Source organism: Nannobrachium achirus (genome assembly GCF_963921795.1).
Source record: "Nannobrachium achirus genome assembly, chromosome: 15".
In the NCBI taxonomy this organism is placed as follows: Eukaryota; Metazoa; Chordata; class Actinopteri; order Myctophiformes; family Myctophidae; genus Nannobrachium; species Nannobrachium achirus.
The window spans coordinates 13,590,151-13,607,230 of record NC_137822.1 but is presented as its reverse complement, the minus strand read 5'-3'; the positions used below and the strand labels follow the sequence as shown (position 1 = coordinate 13,607,230).

General features: G+C 41.6%; 1 protein-coding gene across 1 annotated transcript in view; it reads right to left on the bottom strand.

The window, feature by feature from the left end:
* The window catches only part of astn2 (astrotactin 2), a gene marked incomplete at its 5' end in the record, with an annotated part of 725,257 nt that overhangs the window by 199,562 nt on the left and 508,615 nt on the right, over positions 1–17,080 (bottom strand). Inside the window, 1 exon segment of the mRNA XM_080743421.1 lies at positions 1,244–1,368. Within this exon segment, the coding sequence (XP_080599547.1) occupies positions 1,244–1,368 (125 nt within the window).

Genomic DNA, 17,080 nt, shown 5'->3' with positions numbered 1-17,080 from the left:
CAACGACAATATATTCCTTGGTTCGTCACCTGTAAATGTTTGGAGATGTGCGTGCTTCCCTCTCTGCTCCAACCTTGTATAAAGGCCTGTCCATACTTTGACCAAAACCGCCCTTTTCGGGTCAAAAGGTCCGGTTCGACTACAAAATGACCTCACTCGCGACTTCTGAAAAGCATTAGACCGAATGGGAGTACGGAAATGTGCACATCGGAAAGTCCAACTCACCGAACATTTTGGAGAAAGTATGGGCAGGCCTTAAAGGACCTACACCATGAATTTTCACTTTTTCTATTTTAAAACCTTTTTTTGGGGTCCCACTGGCACCTTCTATCCTCACAAAGTCCTATTTTATATAAATTTATTTCTGTACATTGTGTCTTTCTCTGGTTTTGGGAAGACAGAGATGAAAAGCTTTCCACGGGTTCTCAGAACAGTTCTGTTCTGAGAGTTGACGCATGTGACGTCACACGCGTTTTTTTTTTCAGTCAAAAAATGTTTTCTTTTTTTTAATTTTTTTTTTCAAAAACTGTCAAAAAGTCAAAAAATAAATAAAAAATAAAATATTTTTTTTCAAAACTTTTTTTTCAAAATTTTTTTTTAAAAAACATTTTTTTTCAAAATTTTTTTTTAAAAAACATTTTTTTTCAAAAAAAAATTTTTTTCAAAAAAAGAATTTTTTCAAAAAACTTTTTTTCAAAAAATTTTTTTTTCAAAAAACTTTTTTTCAAAAACTTTTTTTTTCAAAAAACTTTTTTCAAAAAACTTTTTTTTTCAAAAACTTTTTTTCAAAACACTTTTTTTCAAAACACTTTTTTTTCAAAAACTTTTTTTTTTCAAAAAACTTTTTTTTTCAAAAAACTTTTTTTTTTCAAAAAACTTTTTTTTTTTCTGGAAAAACCCCTAGATGCGCCCCTGAGCAAACAGAGGCCGTTTTGGTATTGCAGCTGGAGAGCCTCATTATAGTAGAGCTAGAACAAACAAAAAGAATGGTCAGAGTGTTTGTTGAGGGTTAAAACCTGTCTAAGACTCAATTTTGAGCATATATTTATACAAACAATATAGTTTTAAAAGCATGGTGTAGGCCCTTTAAACCCTGTATAAACCTGAGCTTGTACTGTAGCAAAGCTAGAGTAGCTACAGTATGTGATACTTTTGTGTGACACCGCAGTATGTATTGAGATGCAAGGTTTCTACTCGACAGTGGCGACATACATCCAGTTGACACACGCACGCACACACACACCTGTGAGGAGCTGCAGGTTGGGCAGGGGCTCGGACAGAACCCCTCGACACTGCTCCTCCACGGGCAGTGGGATGACCATGAGCCCGTCGGCCAGCTGCGGAAAGTCCTTGATGAAGTTGTTGTCCCTGTGAGACAGAGAGATAAGGGAACAAGAAGGACAGAGAGAATTAGTTACACAGGGAGATAAGGGAATAAGGACGACAGAGAGATTTAGTTAACAAAACAATGTGCTGGAAAGAAAGAAAGAAAGAAAGAAAGAAAGAAAGAAAGAAAGACGGTATATATGAAGACAAACATATCAATTCTAACCACTTGAACCCCATATGGTTGAGCGGAGTTCCTCAGGGCTCTATACGGGCGTCTTCTATGTTTTCTGTTATCGTGGGAAAAGCTTTTGCTGAAAACAGCCAGATCGACAAGCTCACTGTGAACTGCTATTTTACGCGAAAGCCCGGGGTCCCTGTTTAGGGCATTGTCATTATAGGCATTTTTAAATCACTTTCCAAAAACTATAGGTATCGATAGGTAGGATACCGCTTTCCTCCATATTTGCAGAATCATATGTCCATCAGTCAACTTTAAAGGTGATACACCATGCATTTAAAAAGTATTTATGTCATATTGTTTATGTCCCAAAAACGTTTTTCAAAAGGTTTGAGGCTAAATTACCACTCCTGAATAGAGAGCCTCTCTCATTTTTGAATGGCTCTCAGAGCATTTCAGCTGCAGTACCACCTTTGGCCTGAACTGCGCCACCCCCCCAAAATCTTTTTGAAAAAAAAAATTTTTTTTGAAAAAAAAAAAATCTTTTGAAAAAAAAATTGTTTTTGAAAAAAAAAAAAAAATCTTCAAAAACGGCCGATGATGACGTCACAATCGGCAGCAAATCTGGACAGCCTGTTTTAAGAACCCGTGGGATACTTTTAACCTTTGCCTTCTCAAAACCAGAGAAAGACACAACGGTCAGAAATGGGACTTTGTGAGGATAGAAGGTGCTAGTGGGACCCCAAAAAAAGGTTTTAAAATAGGAAAAGTGAAATTTCATGGTGTATCACCTTTAAGGCTTAATCAGAAGCTTGGCCATAGGTAGGCTAAGCGGTGGACATTGCTTTTGTTTGTCTGTATTATCCTTATGTATGTAACCCTGTTTTTTTTTGTACCTTGTGTCAAATGTTTGTATATATGTTTCGCATACATGGCTGCTGTGTCGCAAGACGAATTTCAGTGTGAACTGACAATAAAGTACTATATCATATCATATTTGCTTGCGATTTAGGCTTATAGGCCCTACATTTTGTAGACCTGTTTCACCAGAAGTGAATGGAATCACTGCCGGTTCCGTGTTCATTAGAGCACACCGAAGCAAACAGATAAAGATGGATTCCTGGCATGATCAGGTACAACCCAAGGTTCTGCCAAAGCTACCCCACGTGGAACTGTATGAGACTCAGCAGGTCCTTTGTGCAGGTAGCTACAGTATGAGGGATTTACAGTGAGACACGCGTTGGTCACTCTGCCAGGTCAACTGTCCCCCTGTTATGACAGGGGTCTTCAACAGGGGGTCTGGGACTCCTAGGGGGTCCTCAGAGTTAATACAGGGGGTCCTCCAAATCATTGAGTTATAGAAACCTTTTTTCTCCTTTTTTTATACTAACCACTTGAACCCTAGCATCCATTTTCTGAGAACTTTAGCCAAAGATAGCAGATCTACAAGCTCACTACGCCTCGCGCTGCGAGGCGTTGTGAGCTTGTAGATCGGCTATTTTTGGCAGGGAGCTTTGGTGTAGAGGGGAAAAAGAGCAGACTAAGTACGTACAGAGTGAAAGGTCAAGTTTATTAAGTATTGACAGTTCAAGTGGTTAAATATCTGAAAACCCGCATTAACATGAATCCAAAATATACTGATGATTGTGCTGTCAAACAATGAAACTATATGGAATATATAATAAGGTTGTGGGGGTCCCTGCTTCATCTCTCTCTCAGCTAAGGGGTCCCTGGCCTGAAAACGTTGAAGATCCCTGCTGTATGACCTGGAATAAAAGATTGGCTACCAGACCTGACCTCTAATGACAAGTACCTGTAGATATTTATTGTACTGATTGCACTGTGGACACTGTCACTTGTCTTTGCATTGCACTGATTGCACCGGTTGCACCTTTTTGTTTGTGAGGACACTTCAACCTGGTGTTGTTTGGTGTAATTTATTATTCTTTGTTACAGTATTCTAAAGAAAACAGCCTGTGTGCGACCTGTTATATAATGACTTTGTCATTTCCATTCTCAGACAAGAAATGTATTTATCCACAGAATGGAATGTACTCAGTCAATAAAAATGTTCATCAGAAACAGATTGATTTGTTTTTCACCCACTAAAGTCATGCTATTTAGCTAAATGCTGTTTTAATTTATATTAATGTCTAAAAATGTCAAGCCTCTTTCTTTATCAGTGTGCCACAGCCGTGATATATTGATTAATAGAGATCAGATGTTGTTGTAGGTGTATACTTCTGTATACTTGTAGTGATTTAGACCCGAGCTGGGATCGAACCACATGCTCCCACTCGGCAAACCAACGCACAACCTACCGTGCCAAAATACAGCTGAGCCCGATTGACAGAGTTGTTGTGGCCAGGGGAAATACACTGTCGTTCTTTATTGATGGTGCTTCTTATTGTTATTTCTCATTTTGCATTGCTGTAACTGACAATAGTTTCCTTAGTCCTTATCTGTACTGTGGGACTCTTAACGGCTGGGCTGCCTCTGGGCGTCTGAAACTCCCCGTGGGATCAATAAAGGTATCTATATCTATCTAGCATCGCTTTAAGCATAAAGGTTTTGTGTACCTCCTCTAATCATGCGTTCACCTCTGCCTTCATGGTGGTGAACACACTATCCATCTGATAGCCCTGGCTGTTTCCTGTCTGTCTGTGAGTGGGCCAAATATGGCCGTAGTGCAGACTGTACAGGCAATACAATTGCCTATGCACGCACGCACGTTCATTCATTTTTCATGTATAATTGAGTACCTGAGACGAATAACATTTTTAATATAGATATTTTTTTGAATTTACCAGATTGTAAACCACAAACTAGAAGTTTTTAATCTGTTAAATTCTTAATGCACTCCCCCCTCATTTTGTTGAATTGGATTTTTTTTACTTAACTTATATATATATTAGGAATTATAAGACATAATACTTATGAAAAGTGGAAAAACAGTATATCTCCAACAGTTTGTGGAACAACAGTATAAGTCCGTAAAGCAATATTCAGCAGACGAAGGGAGAAGATAACATTAAAACAGACAATTAAATAAAATGAGGGGGGAGTGCATTAACAATTTAACAGATTAAAAATTAATAGTTTGTAAATCAAAAAATATCTATATTCAAAACAATTCCAATATGGACTTAGACTATTTGTCTCCGGTACTCAATTGACAGGGACAACACAAAAAACAATGTATCTAATTAAATATGAAAACCGTTATTATATATATATATATATATTATATATTGAGCCTAATAGCCGAGGTTAATTTGCGAGCACAGTCCCTGGTTAGGCCTTTCAATAGTCTACAAATATCTAGTTAAAAATAATTAATTACAAAAAGGACATGGATGAAGCTCTAATCTAAACAAGTTCAAAAACTAAAACAATAACAAATCATGAGAGCATGTGGCGTTAATGTTTCTTCTAAGACATGCATAACGTATTAGTGTTCGCAGCTTTGGTTTGATTACAACCAGTATTTAACCTGTGTATATACGTGCACATGCACATGCACGTACAAACACACACACACACACACACACACACACACACACACACACACACACACACACACACACACACACACACACACACACACACACACATGTCCGTGCACTATCACGAGTTAGATTAACACTCGGGATTCCACTGTGTATGTGTGTGAGAGTCAGGGGTGTCACAAGGGGGGGAAAAGTGGGACTGAGTTACTAGGGCCCAAGGTGGAGGGGCCTTAATTATTTTATGTTTTAACTATTGAAAAATAGCAGATCTACAAGCTCGCAGCACGGCACAGAGAGTGCCGTGCTGCGAGCTTGTAGATCTGCTATTTTTAGAGTCGTGAAAAGTCGTGAAAATGTGTGCAAATCTTTGAATATATATGTATTTTTTTAAGCAAACATTTGTAACTCAAATTTTGTTTCTGGGGGGTCCCTGGAACTAAATATTTTGAGATGGGGGTCCGCGGCCAAATACATATCATTTTGGGGGTCCTTCACATGAAAAGGTTCGAGCACCACTGACATAGAAACATAGTTTTTTCAAAAAACCTTAGAAGGATTTGAAATACAAATATTCAAAGACTTTTCACGATTTTTCAAAAATAGCAGATCTACAAGCTCGCAGCTGCACTGTGAGCTTGTATATCTGCTATTCTTTCAATAGTTAAAGCACAAAACAATGCATAATAATGCATTCCCAGCAGTCTAAAAGGGCCCGCAGTGAATCCTTGCACCCAGGGCCCAGAATTTGGTGCGACACCCCTGGTGAGAGTGATGCTTGGCTGTCCTTTAAAGCAAACTCTAGTACTATCCCCCAGATTGAGGGCAGGACAGAATGCTGCCGGCACAGATAAGTGCAGACCCCCCTGGAATGTATGTTCTCTGTATCTCTCCCTCCCTCCATCCCTCTCTCTCTCTCTCTCTCTCTCTCTGCAGTACAAGATAACTGTGTAAAAGAGAGAGTGACAAAATGAGAAAGGGAGGAAGGCTAGCTGGTGCATGTGGGGGAGAGAGAGAGAGAGAGAGAGAGAGGGGTGAGAGGAGCAAAGGACACAACATGCCACAGGGAGAGGGAGGAAATCACAAGGCACAAGGTGTACACACGGGAGGTGCAATATTCAATCATGTTACACTCAGGCTCGCACTTATACACATGTACAATGCTGTTTGTGTGTGTGCGTGTGTGTGTGTGTGTGTGTGTGTGTGTGTGTGTGTGTGTGTGTGTGTGTGTGTGTGTGTGTGTGTGTGTGTGTGTGTGTGTGTGTGCGTGTGTGTCCTCACACTTCTCGATGTACTAAAAAGAAAAAAATATATAATATAGAAAAGAAAATATGGAGAGAAAAGGAAAGTCATTTATACAGGAATATATTTCTCAGCCTGCCGTCCCTAGAATGGGTAGCCTATGTTAAATAGCAGATCTCACAAACCCAAATTACAAGCACACAAATGTCACATCGCGCCACATTGTGAGCTTGTAGATCGGCTTTTGCTTGTGGTTATAAGACAGGGGTCTTCAACAGGGGATCCGGGACCCCTAGGGGGTCCTAAGAATTACTAGGGGGTCCTCCAAATCTTCCAATCCTTTTTATATTAACAACTTGAACCCTAGTGTCCATATTCTGAGAACTTTACCCAAACATTATTTTCGGCAAAGAGCTTTGGTCTAGAGGGGGAAAAAGAGCAGACTAATTACAGAGTGAAAGGTCAAGTTTATTATAGTGCTGACGGTTCAAGTGGTTAAATATCTGAAAACACGAATTGACATGAATCCAAAATACACTGACGATCGTGCTGTCAAACGATTAAACTATATGGAATCTATGATAAGGTTGTGGGGGTCCCTGCTTCATCTCTCTCTCAACTAAGGGGTCCCTGGCCTGAAAACGTTGAAGACCCCTGGTTTAACTCAATGAGTGCCCCGGGCCACAAGGTGCCACTAGAGTGCCAGAAATATCTGTATAGGCCTTCGCTGTAGCTTCCGTCGACACTGCCCGTAGTGCCTTGTGATTTCACTACAGCCACTGTTATGTATGACGAGAGGAGGAAGTTAGCTAACACTTAGCCATTAGCTTCTTTATTTTTTAGAAGCCCGATCTGAAGCTATTTTAGTCGCAAAAAAACGTTGTCTTTGGTCTGGGAACACAATTCAGAGAAAATGCTCTCTAAAGATGTGACTTTGTATTGGATTCGGCGGCGCGATGCGGCGGCGTTGCCCGATTACGGGCCGTGGATGGCCGAGTCTCGGCCCCGGCCATGGATGGAAATTTAGACCGGGGCTTCGTTGAGGCCTCCGATTAATTAATTCATTTTATTAAATATCCCGGACTAGATCGGGATAGGCACCCCGGAATACGTCGCGCCGCCGACAGTATAGATTGAGGTTTTTTTGGGGGGCTCTAAACTGTATTTTAAACCATTTTCAATGGAATAAATCGTCGGACCATCTAGCATCACTCGTTGGAAAGCGTAGGACGACCCAGGACCACCCACATCTCTACAAGCAGCTCAGGTTAAGTAAAATAGCAAAAAAAAAAAAAATGTATTGGATTGAAAAAATCCCGAACTTGTTCGGGATAGGCACAAGAAGGGTTAAGATGTATCTTGGGCAACGCCTCAACCTGCCTGGCCTGCTGGCTGCTTCATGTCTGAACCGTACAGTACAGTAGATGTCGTGGGTCATTACGGAGCAGCTGTGCTGTTCTGTTCCGCTGCATTCTGGGAGTGAAGCAAACAGCGGCAGCAGCCTCTTTCCCATAATCCTCTTTTATGGGAGCAAGACTCAGAGCACAGACCTCGCGCCACGGAGACGGAGGGGGCAGTTTCACTCACGATATCAATTTTTCATCCTCTTCCTCTCTCTCTCTCCCTCTCCCTCCTTCCCCCTAACCACAGACAGGGGTGTAGCACCAAATTCTGGGCCCTGGGTACAAGGATTCACCGTGGGCCCCCCATGAACTATTGAAAAATAGCAGATATACAAGCTCAAGGCGCGGCAACCTATGTTTCTATGTCCGTGGTGCTCAAACCTTTTCATGTGAAGGACCCCCAAAATGATATGTATTTGGCCACAGACCCACCATCTCAAAATTAATTAGTTCCAGGGACCCCCCAAAGTTACAAATGTTCACTTAAAAGATACATATCGTCGTTGTCGGCGATATGTATCGGAAACCTCGTATCTCCAAGTTTCAAATGTGTACGTTCTTTTGCAAAGTAACGCCCTGCTTCATCATCCAAGGCTGTCGCACAAAAGTAGTGAAAACAGCAGATCTACAAGCACACAACGCCTCGCGGTGTGAGGCGTTGTGTGCTTATAGATCGGCTGTTTTCACTAGTTTAAATCATTTTTAAAATGATAAATGCAAAACGAACGGTTTTGGACATACAAGGTTTTCACCCGACAACGACGATACATTCAAAGATTTGTACACATTTTCACGACTTTAAAAAAAAATAGCAGATCTACAAGCTCGCAGCGTGGCACTCGGTGCCGCGCTGTGAGCTTGTATACCTGCTATTTTTCAATAGCTAAAGTATAAAATAATTAAGGCCCCCTCCCTCTGCCTTGGGCCCTCGTAACTCAGTCCCACTTTCCCACTTTTCCCCCCCCTTGTGTTGTGACGCCCCTGGCCACAGAGCCTGTTAGAGAGCTAATCGCAGCCCTCGTGTGACAATGGAAGGCAATGGAAAGGATGGACTCAAGGGCAGAGAGTGAGAGGATGAGTGGGGAAGGAGGCCAGAGAGGGAGAGGATAGAAGGTGCTGTAAAAAGATTACCACGGCCCTGTGCTCACAGAAAACATATTGATTGCCAAATTAAATCATTCAGAACGGGTGCACATTGTTGTGTGTGTGTGTGTCATTGTTTTATGTTTTAACTATTGAAAAATAGCAGATATGCAAGCTCACAGCGCGGCAAGGAGCTTGTAGATCTGCTATTTTTTTGAAGAATTGTGAAAATGAATTGAATTTTGACCCGATTCTATAAGTGTCTTTTGAATCCTTCTAAGGTTTTTTTTTTGAATAACCTATGTTTCTATATGTCAGCAATCTGGCCAGCCATCGTCAAAGAAAAGGTCCTTTTCACTTAACTGGAGCTCAGTTAGTCTGTTCTTGAGAGACTACTGTCAGTGGTTCTCAAACCTTTTCATTAAGGACCCCCAAAATGATTTTTATTTGGCCACGGACCCCCATCTCAAAATATTTAGTTCCAGGGACCCCCTAAGAAGCAAAATTTGAGTTACAAACGTTCGCTTTGAAAATACATATATTCAAAGATTTGCACACATTTTCACGACTTTTTCAAAAATAGCAGATATACAAGCTCACCGTGAGCTTGTATATCTGCTATTTTTCACTGGTTAAAGCATTCAATAATTCTAGACCTAAATGAGTTAAATCAGCCAGCTTTGCGCCAAGGCCTGCGGAACCCGAGGAGACGTGAGGACTGAGGCGATATGCAGCTTTTATGGATCTGAAGACCCAAACAAGGACCGTGTCCTTGACACCCCGCTAAGAGTTTCTTTCATGAATTCCTTTATTCACTTTGTTCCACATCTCTCACATGGCCTGACTCCACGCTCCAGACAGAGAATCCAGACAGAGAATCTGCTGTGCCTCTACGACGTTCACAGCTGAGAGAGGCTTTTATCTGGCTGATCAGAAACATGATCTGGCGTCCCTAATAATAAAATAGAAAGATGTCTGGTTGCCGTGGTCCTCCTTTCAAGTCAACAGGGAAAATTAATTCACTAATATTTTAATGGCCATATATGGAGATCTCTCTGTCAGTCCATTGCCCTTTCAGGCCCATATATGGAGATGCCTGATGTCATCAATATTAAGCCCATATTTTGGAATGCCCATATATGGACATTCTCATGTGGTCTATTCAAGGAGATACTCTGTCAGTCTCATGTAGATTATGATGTCAGACATCGAATCCATACCTGGGAAAAGTGTTTTTTTAAATTAAAGTCAACAATGTAGAAAATGTATTCACAAATACATTTATGTAAATTAAACTATATATAACGTACTAATACTCTTAGCAAAATAGCACGCATGCGTGTCCCGATGAAGCCGGATCGATTTGACATAATGGCCCAAGTGTGTGACACTGAAACTGTGGGAGGAATAAAAAAGGTTTACTTGGAAGATGGAAGATGGAAGATGGAATAAGTAAGGGATAACATCTCGCTCAGCGGTGATTATCGAGTAGGAACCCGACAGGTTGATATGCCACCGACGCCGAGCGGAGGTGGCATTATTGCACGGTTATTTACTAAATAAATGAATACATTGACCCAAGTAAAAAAAAGAGGTTACAGTAGTGAAAGGGTTGCACTGGCCGTCCGCAGAGTGCAACGTCGGACAAGGAACAAGGAAGTGTCCATATTAGAATCCATATTTGGTTACTGCATTTCTCGCTTCAAATGTTTTCAAAAATATTCTTGAGAGCAACGTTTAGTTGTAAATGACGCTGTGTGTTTGTTTACATGGCTGGCATGTTGGATACAGCACCAAAATCACGCAGCGCAGCCTGAATGCAGCTCTGAGCCTTTGATTAGGCAGCGGTGCATTATAGAGTGGAGCAGTCATAATTCAACGCTGGTTTCAGCACTTGACCAATCAGAATCAAGCATTCAAACAAGCCGTGCATTAAAGTCAGACAAGTACTATTGCCCCTGCGGGCCAGGGCAACCACACTAAATAGCACATCTACAAGATCTACGCTTGTCGCATGTGCCGCATGGTGATGCACTTTGAGCTTGCTGTTTTCACCTTTAGTCGTATCCGTTGCATTGCGTTATAGTTCATGCGAGATACATGACTCATGCGCCCCAGCTGTAATCAGCTGTCTGATTAAATCAAGGTTTCTAATCAGCCACACATGTCTGTGCATCAGACACGGCCCATTCTCACAACAGATATACAAGCTTGTAGATCTGCTATTTTTGAAAAGTCGTGAAAATGTGTCCAAATCTTTGAATACTGTATGTATTTTTTAAGCGAACATTTGTAACTCAAATTTTGCTTCTGGGAGATCCCTGGAACTAAATATTTTGAGATTAAGTCCGTGGCCGAATACATATCATTTTGGTGGTCCTTCACGTGAAAAAGTTTGAGCACCACTGACATAGAAACATTTGAAACATACAAGGACTGGAACAAATTTTCAAGATTTAAAAAAAATAGCAGATCTACAAGCTCGAAGTGAGCTTGTATATTTGCTATATTTTCAATAGTTAAAGTACCCAGACTTCCATTTCACCATGGCTCCCTCCTGCATTTGATCTCTGCTACACCAAAGCTGCTGCTGACAATGCCTGCCGCCACCATTCAGCCTCCTGCTATCTAGTTCACAGCCTTGCATGGTTCAAAGGCAGTGATGGAAGTATCAATACACAAATGTATATCATTCTTTTGGCAAACATTTTTAACTAAAATTTTGCTTCTAGGGGGTCCCTGGAACTAGATATTTTGACATGGGGGTCCGTGGCCAAATACATATAATTTTGGGGGTCCTTCACATGATTTTTTTTAGCATCACTGACATTGCAGCGCTCCAGTAAAGTAAAATTAAATTGTACAGTACTTGAGGAATTCCACCACTGGTCAAATAATGTGTTGGTTTGTTGGTCAACATCTTACTCTGGGCCCACTCTTGTATAGCCTACCCATGGATGGGTTATGCATCAGTTATGCACCGTCTTATGTAGCCAGACAACTATTCCACAATCTCCGAATGCTATATAGAGTCTGGAACTACACCTCCTGAACGGCGAGTAATGGAAACTGGCATTACCGTTCAAGAAAATATATTTTAAAATGTCATTTCTGCTAAGCAGCAAGCTAAATAAGCTTAGATAATTTTTATTTATATTTGGATAAATATGTGCGACGTTAAAAACGAAACGGAAGAGGGGAGGAGGCTTCACTTCCGCTTTAACCGGATACTCACCGTTCTTACACTATTCCAGACTGTATGATGGGAGCATTTCCAAATAGCGGAGTCAACAGTCTGGCCACACGAGACTAATGCATCGCGGTCCCTGGTTTAGCTTAGCATGCTGCTTGTCTATTTCAGGGAGCATCTTAAGAGCAAAGCCATCAGCGCCACGTTGCCCATATAACTACCGTATATTCCATTTGTTGAAATAAATTACTGAAAATATGTCCATGAAAACCCAGAACCCTATAATAGGTCTGCTCTAATGGCCCCGAAGAGCTCCGGAATCTGCAGGATGCATTTAAAGTTTCCCTTCAATTACATCTTAGAAAGGAAAATAAATCAAACCGAGTTTCGTGCTCAATGGAGGCGTGAGCAGACAGGCATTCAACGCAGATTAATCTGCAATATTAGACTACTTTCAGTGCTGTTCCATAGATAGATCATTCAACGTGGAGCGGAAGGGTACACTCAGCCATCTGATGGCATTGGTGAAGGAAATGTTATTCCCTCCTCCAAATGGCATTAATTATGTGTATTTTCTATAGTCATTCCAACTACTCAAAGTAGCTTTAAAATGTAGAAAACTTTACAGTCACATTCACACACACACCACGACAGCAGGACAACGTTACTCAATACATGGTCACTGTCGGGCAGAAACCTCTTATCTCTTATCTTATCATGTTTCAAATGTGCATGTATTTTTTTCGTGAAGTGAAGCCCTGCTTCATCATACAAGGCTGTCACACAACACTAGTGAAAATAGTAGATCTACAAGCGCACAACGCCTCGCACCGCGAGGCGTTGTGTGCTTGTAGATCAGCTATTTTCACTAGTTTAAATAATTTTTAAAATGATAAATACAAAACGAACGGATTTGGACAATTCCAGTCGACAACAACGACATGTTCGTTTCACTTCTGGGAGTTCTGAAGGGACTTCTGGGGACTCAGATTAGTCGCATTGAGAGTGAGACACATTGTGAGCTTGTAGGTCAGCTATCTTTGAAAATGTCGCACAAGGGGCGCCTGCTATCCTACTGGTCCAGGCGCATACCACTTAGGCATTTGCCACATAGGCATAGATGCCTGGCGGCGGCGCCGGTTCGATTCCCGATCCGGAAAACCTTTGCCGCATATCACTCCCCATCTCTCCCCCCATTTCCTGTCAGTCTACTGTCCTATCAGTACAAGTCGCACAAATGTTTAAAAAGTACTTTTACAGCTCTCTACATGGGAGTGTATTCTTATAACATTGCCGTCTAGCAAAAATCTCCCATCTCCATATTCTAACTTTCAGTGATTCTTTCATAAATATATACTTTATATACTTATACTTTATCATACTCTGCGGGTCACACAAAAGCACCAAAAGTAACAGATATACAAGCTCAAAAATAGACACACTTTGAGCTTGTTGATCTGCTACTTTTGCTATTTTTGGTTTTGGTCTGGTTTGAAGTGGTTTCTGCCCGACAGAGACGACATATTCTCTCCCCTCTCTCTCTCTCTCTCTCCCCCTCCTCTCCGTACGCCTATGGCTCTCTCGCTCATGCATACGCTCCCGCCGCGGTGTGCTATTTGAGTTCGCGCCGCACTCTCTTCACACCCCTGCACACCTGGCTTGTGTGAGCGAGCGGCGAGACCGACTGCGGGCGCATGGCTGCAACAGTCTGAGTGTTTACTTATGTTTCATTCAGTACCCAAGTGTGTTCATTAGGGGCAGCAGGCAGAGACGTGGTCTACGCTCCCTCCCAGCCAAATAGCCCGCCGTCCGATCCTCCCCGACTCCACAAATGCTAAACTCTCCCCGAGTGCCCCGAGGAAAGAAACAGAGTCAGGGCAAAGACGAGGCAAACACAGACGCCCGGACAATGAGGCCATATTTATTTAAATATGCCAGACAAGGCCGGTCTGATCTGAAAGGCTGACCCCTCTGCTATTTCCAAACCATTTTAGTACTTTAAGTATAATTTGATACCAATACTTTTGTACTTTTATTCAAGTACGTATATACAGTATACATTTTGAATTCCGCACTTGTACTTTTTTCACCACTGCCCCGGGCCCCCTCCTCCTCCCAGCGTTCCCCAAAAATGCACTCTTTCCTTATTCTCTCACAATATTTTTTTAAATTTTTTATTTCATGGACCCCCGTTTGAAAGTGCATACAGATGGACCCTTATGGGTCCAATGGTTGCATCTGTGCGCTCTCAGAGTTGTAGACTTGTAAGGGTCCATTTAGAACCCCTTCAAGGAACCCTGAGGATGCTTGGTCCGCTCGCTGTCCCATGATACGTTGCCTCTCTCACTTTATTCATCATCACTATATCAACAAACACACGCACGCACGAACGCACGCACGTACGCACACACAGATGACAAATCCCTCGGCTAAAGCTTCATTTGCATCTTGTATTTCAGAGCCACCCCAATGTTTCTCCTTGCTAAACACAGACGAGAAGCCCTCGGAGAAACGCCTGAAGAACGTGCAGAGATTGTTCATCTCTCGCTAAACCCTGGTGGCCAGTCTCTTTCTGTCCGTGCCCCCCATCATCGCCTCTTTCTCTGTCTCTCTCTCTTCACACACACACACACACACACACACGCACACGCACACGCACACACACACACACACACACACACACACACACACACACACACACACACACACACACAAACATGAACATTTTGCAGCCGGCATTTCTTTTTAAAACTTTTTAATGGCATCTTTTGCCGTTTTTAACCTTAACCCTAAAGTCTGAGTTATATTTACGCTAGTTCATGAGCTCAGGTATTGTGCACCGTAAAAACAACACTGTATAGGCCTAATTGTGGGGAAATGTGGCCCCTCAATACGAGCGTGCGTGCTTGCACAGACACAGACACACAGCTTTTGGTTGGTAATAGGTACTGTACACCAGTGGAGTAAAGTAACTAAGTACATTTACTTAAGTACTGTACTTAAGTACACTTTTTAGTTATTTGTACTTTACTTGAGTATTTCCAATTTCCAATACTTTTACTAGTTCTTCTCCACTACATCTCGGATCCAAATATTGTACTTTTACTCCACTAAATGTATCTGAAAACTTTAGTTACTAGTTGCTTTGCAGATATAAATTATAATCTTATAAAACATACATAAACCACTTTAGCCCTATTTTATACCAACAACAAGTAGGTCGGGAGTGGCTTATTGTCGATATCAGCCGGTAACACGCGGGAGTCTGTCCCCATTACAATGCGCTAGACCCCTGGGAGATGGACTGCTGAGGTGGAGCGACACACCTACCATTAGCTCCCAGTACTTGCCGCACGACTTGCCAAGCCGTGCTACTCATACACTGAGTTGGCGGTGCCCGGAATCGAACCCATGACCTTGCGGTACAAAGGCAAGAGCTCTACCGACTGAGCTACCCGGGCACGAATATACCAAGGCTATTTGAAAATAGCCGATCTACAAGCTCACAACGCGTCACAGTGCAACACGTTGTGAGCTTGTAGATCTGCTATTTTCAAACAATTTTGTACTTTTACTTTTGGTACATTAAGTACATTTGGATACCAATACTTTTGTACTTTTACTCAAGTACATTTGGAATTCCGGACTTTTACTTGTAAGGGTGCCCACACACCAAAATACCTATGAGAGTGGAATCCGCCAATGCATGTCAATGAGAATGGAGCGTGTTTTTGCCAGTTGAGGATTTCTGCAAAAAAAAACGCTCCATTCTCATTGAAATGCATTGGCGGGTTCCACTCCACTTTGGTGTGAGGGCACCCTAAGGGTGCCCTCAGACCAAAATACCTATGAGAGTGGAATCCGCGTTCCGCCAATGCATTTCAATGAGAAGGGAGCGTTTTTTGCAGAAATCCTCTGCTGGCATGAAACCGCTTCACTCTCATTGAAATGCATTGGCGGAACGCGGATTCCACTCTCATAGGTACTTTGGTGTGAGGGCACCCTAACGGAGTAATTCTACATTATAGTATTGATACTTTTACTTAAGTATAAAATGTGAGTACTTTTTCCACCACTGCTGAACAAAAGTTCTCTGCACAAATCAAATAAAAAGTGTGTGTGCGCGCGCACGCGCGTGCTTGCGTCTGAAAGCGGAAGGGACAGAGATAGACACGGCTCCCTCCCTGTATTGATTCTCACACAATGTGGTCCATTTAATGAGAACACTGTTGTGTACCAAACACTCCAGCACATTACCTGTTCTATCTTAGTCCCGCATGCATCAAACAAGCAGCCACTTCCACACGGAATCAATGATTTGTTTGGACCTTCAATGATTCACCAGGTACAAAGATTAGAAAACATGAAAGCCTTTTTCCACACTTTCTTCTCGTCCTGCGGTCGTTGTTGAAGCAAATCTAGCAGATCTACAAGCTCGCATCTCTTCGTGTGACGCGTAGTGAGCTTGTAGAGCTGCTATTTTAACCCTCTAGAGCCCGCTGTTGTAATATTACAACGTTTGTATTTTATGCAAAAAAAGGTTTAAATCATTTTATTTTAGCTCCCCCTACCACCTAAACATCACATCACCATTGGATTCTATTGTTTAGTATTACAATGCCATTGGCCACAATATTTGCATAAATACTCTCCACAGAGGCTGACATTCACACCCGCCACACCCGCTGACATTCCAGAGTTTTGACGAACAACATCTCACTCTTTCATGGAAGCTATTCCTCGCAAAAACATAAGTAAAATGCCTGTACAATTTTTTTTTGTTGATCATTAGAATGTCTAGAACATTATGTTATTATTGTCTAATATGTAAATTAGAGCATGATGATTTATGGCTATAAAACCTTACAAAAACATTAAAAAAAAACATTACATTTTCCTCTGATTAGGACTCCTACAACACCATCTGATTTTTTTCAATTTTTTTGGGCAAATAGAAATTAACCTGGGCCTTACAGGGTTATGGTGAAATTCGCTGTTATTTTATTCTTACATGCCCTCACTATATAACTTAATAACTTAATAAATACAATTTATTTTGTAATTTTACTTTTATAACTAACACAACTGTGGGGTGGATGCATTTTGTCTCCCTGCTCTTCTGTTGAGTCATTTAGATCGTGTCAAAGGC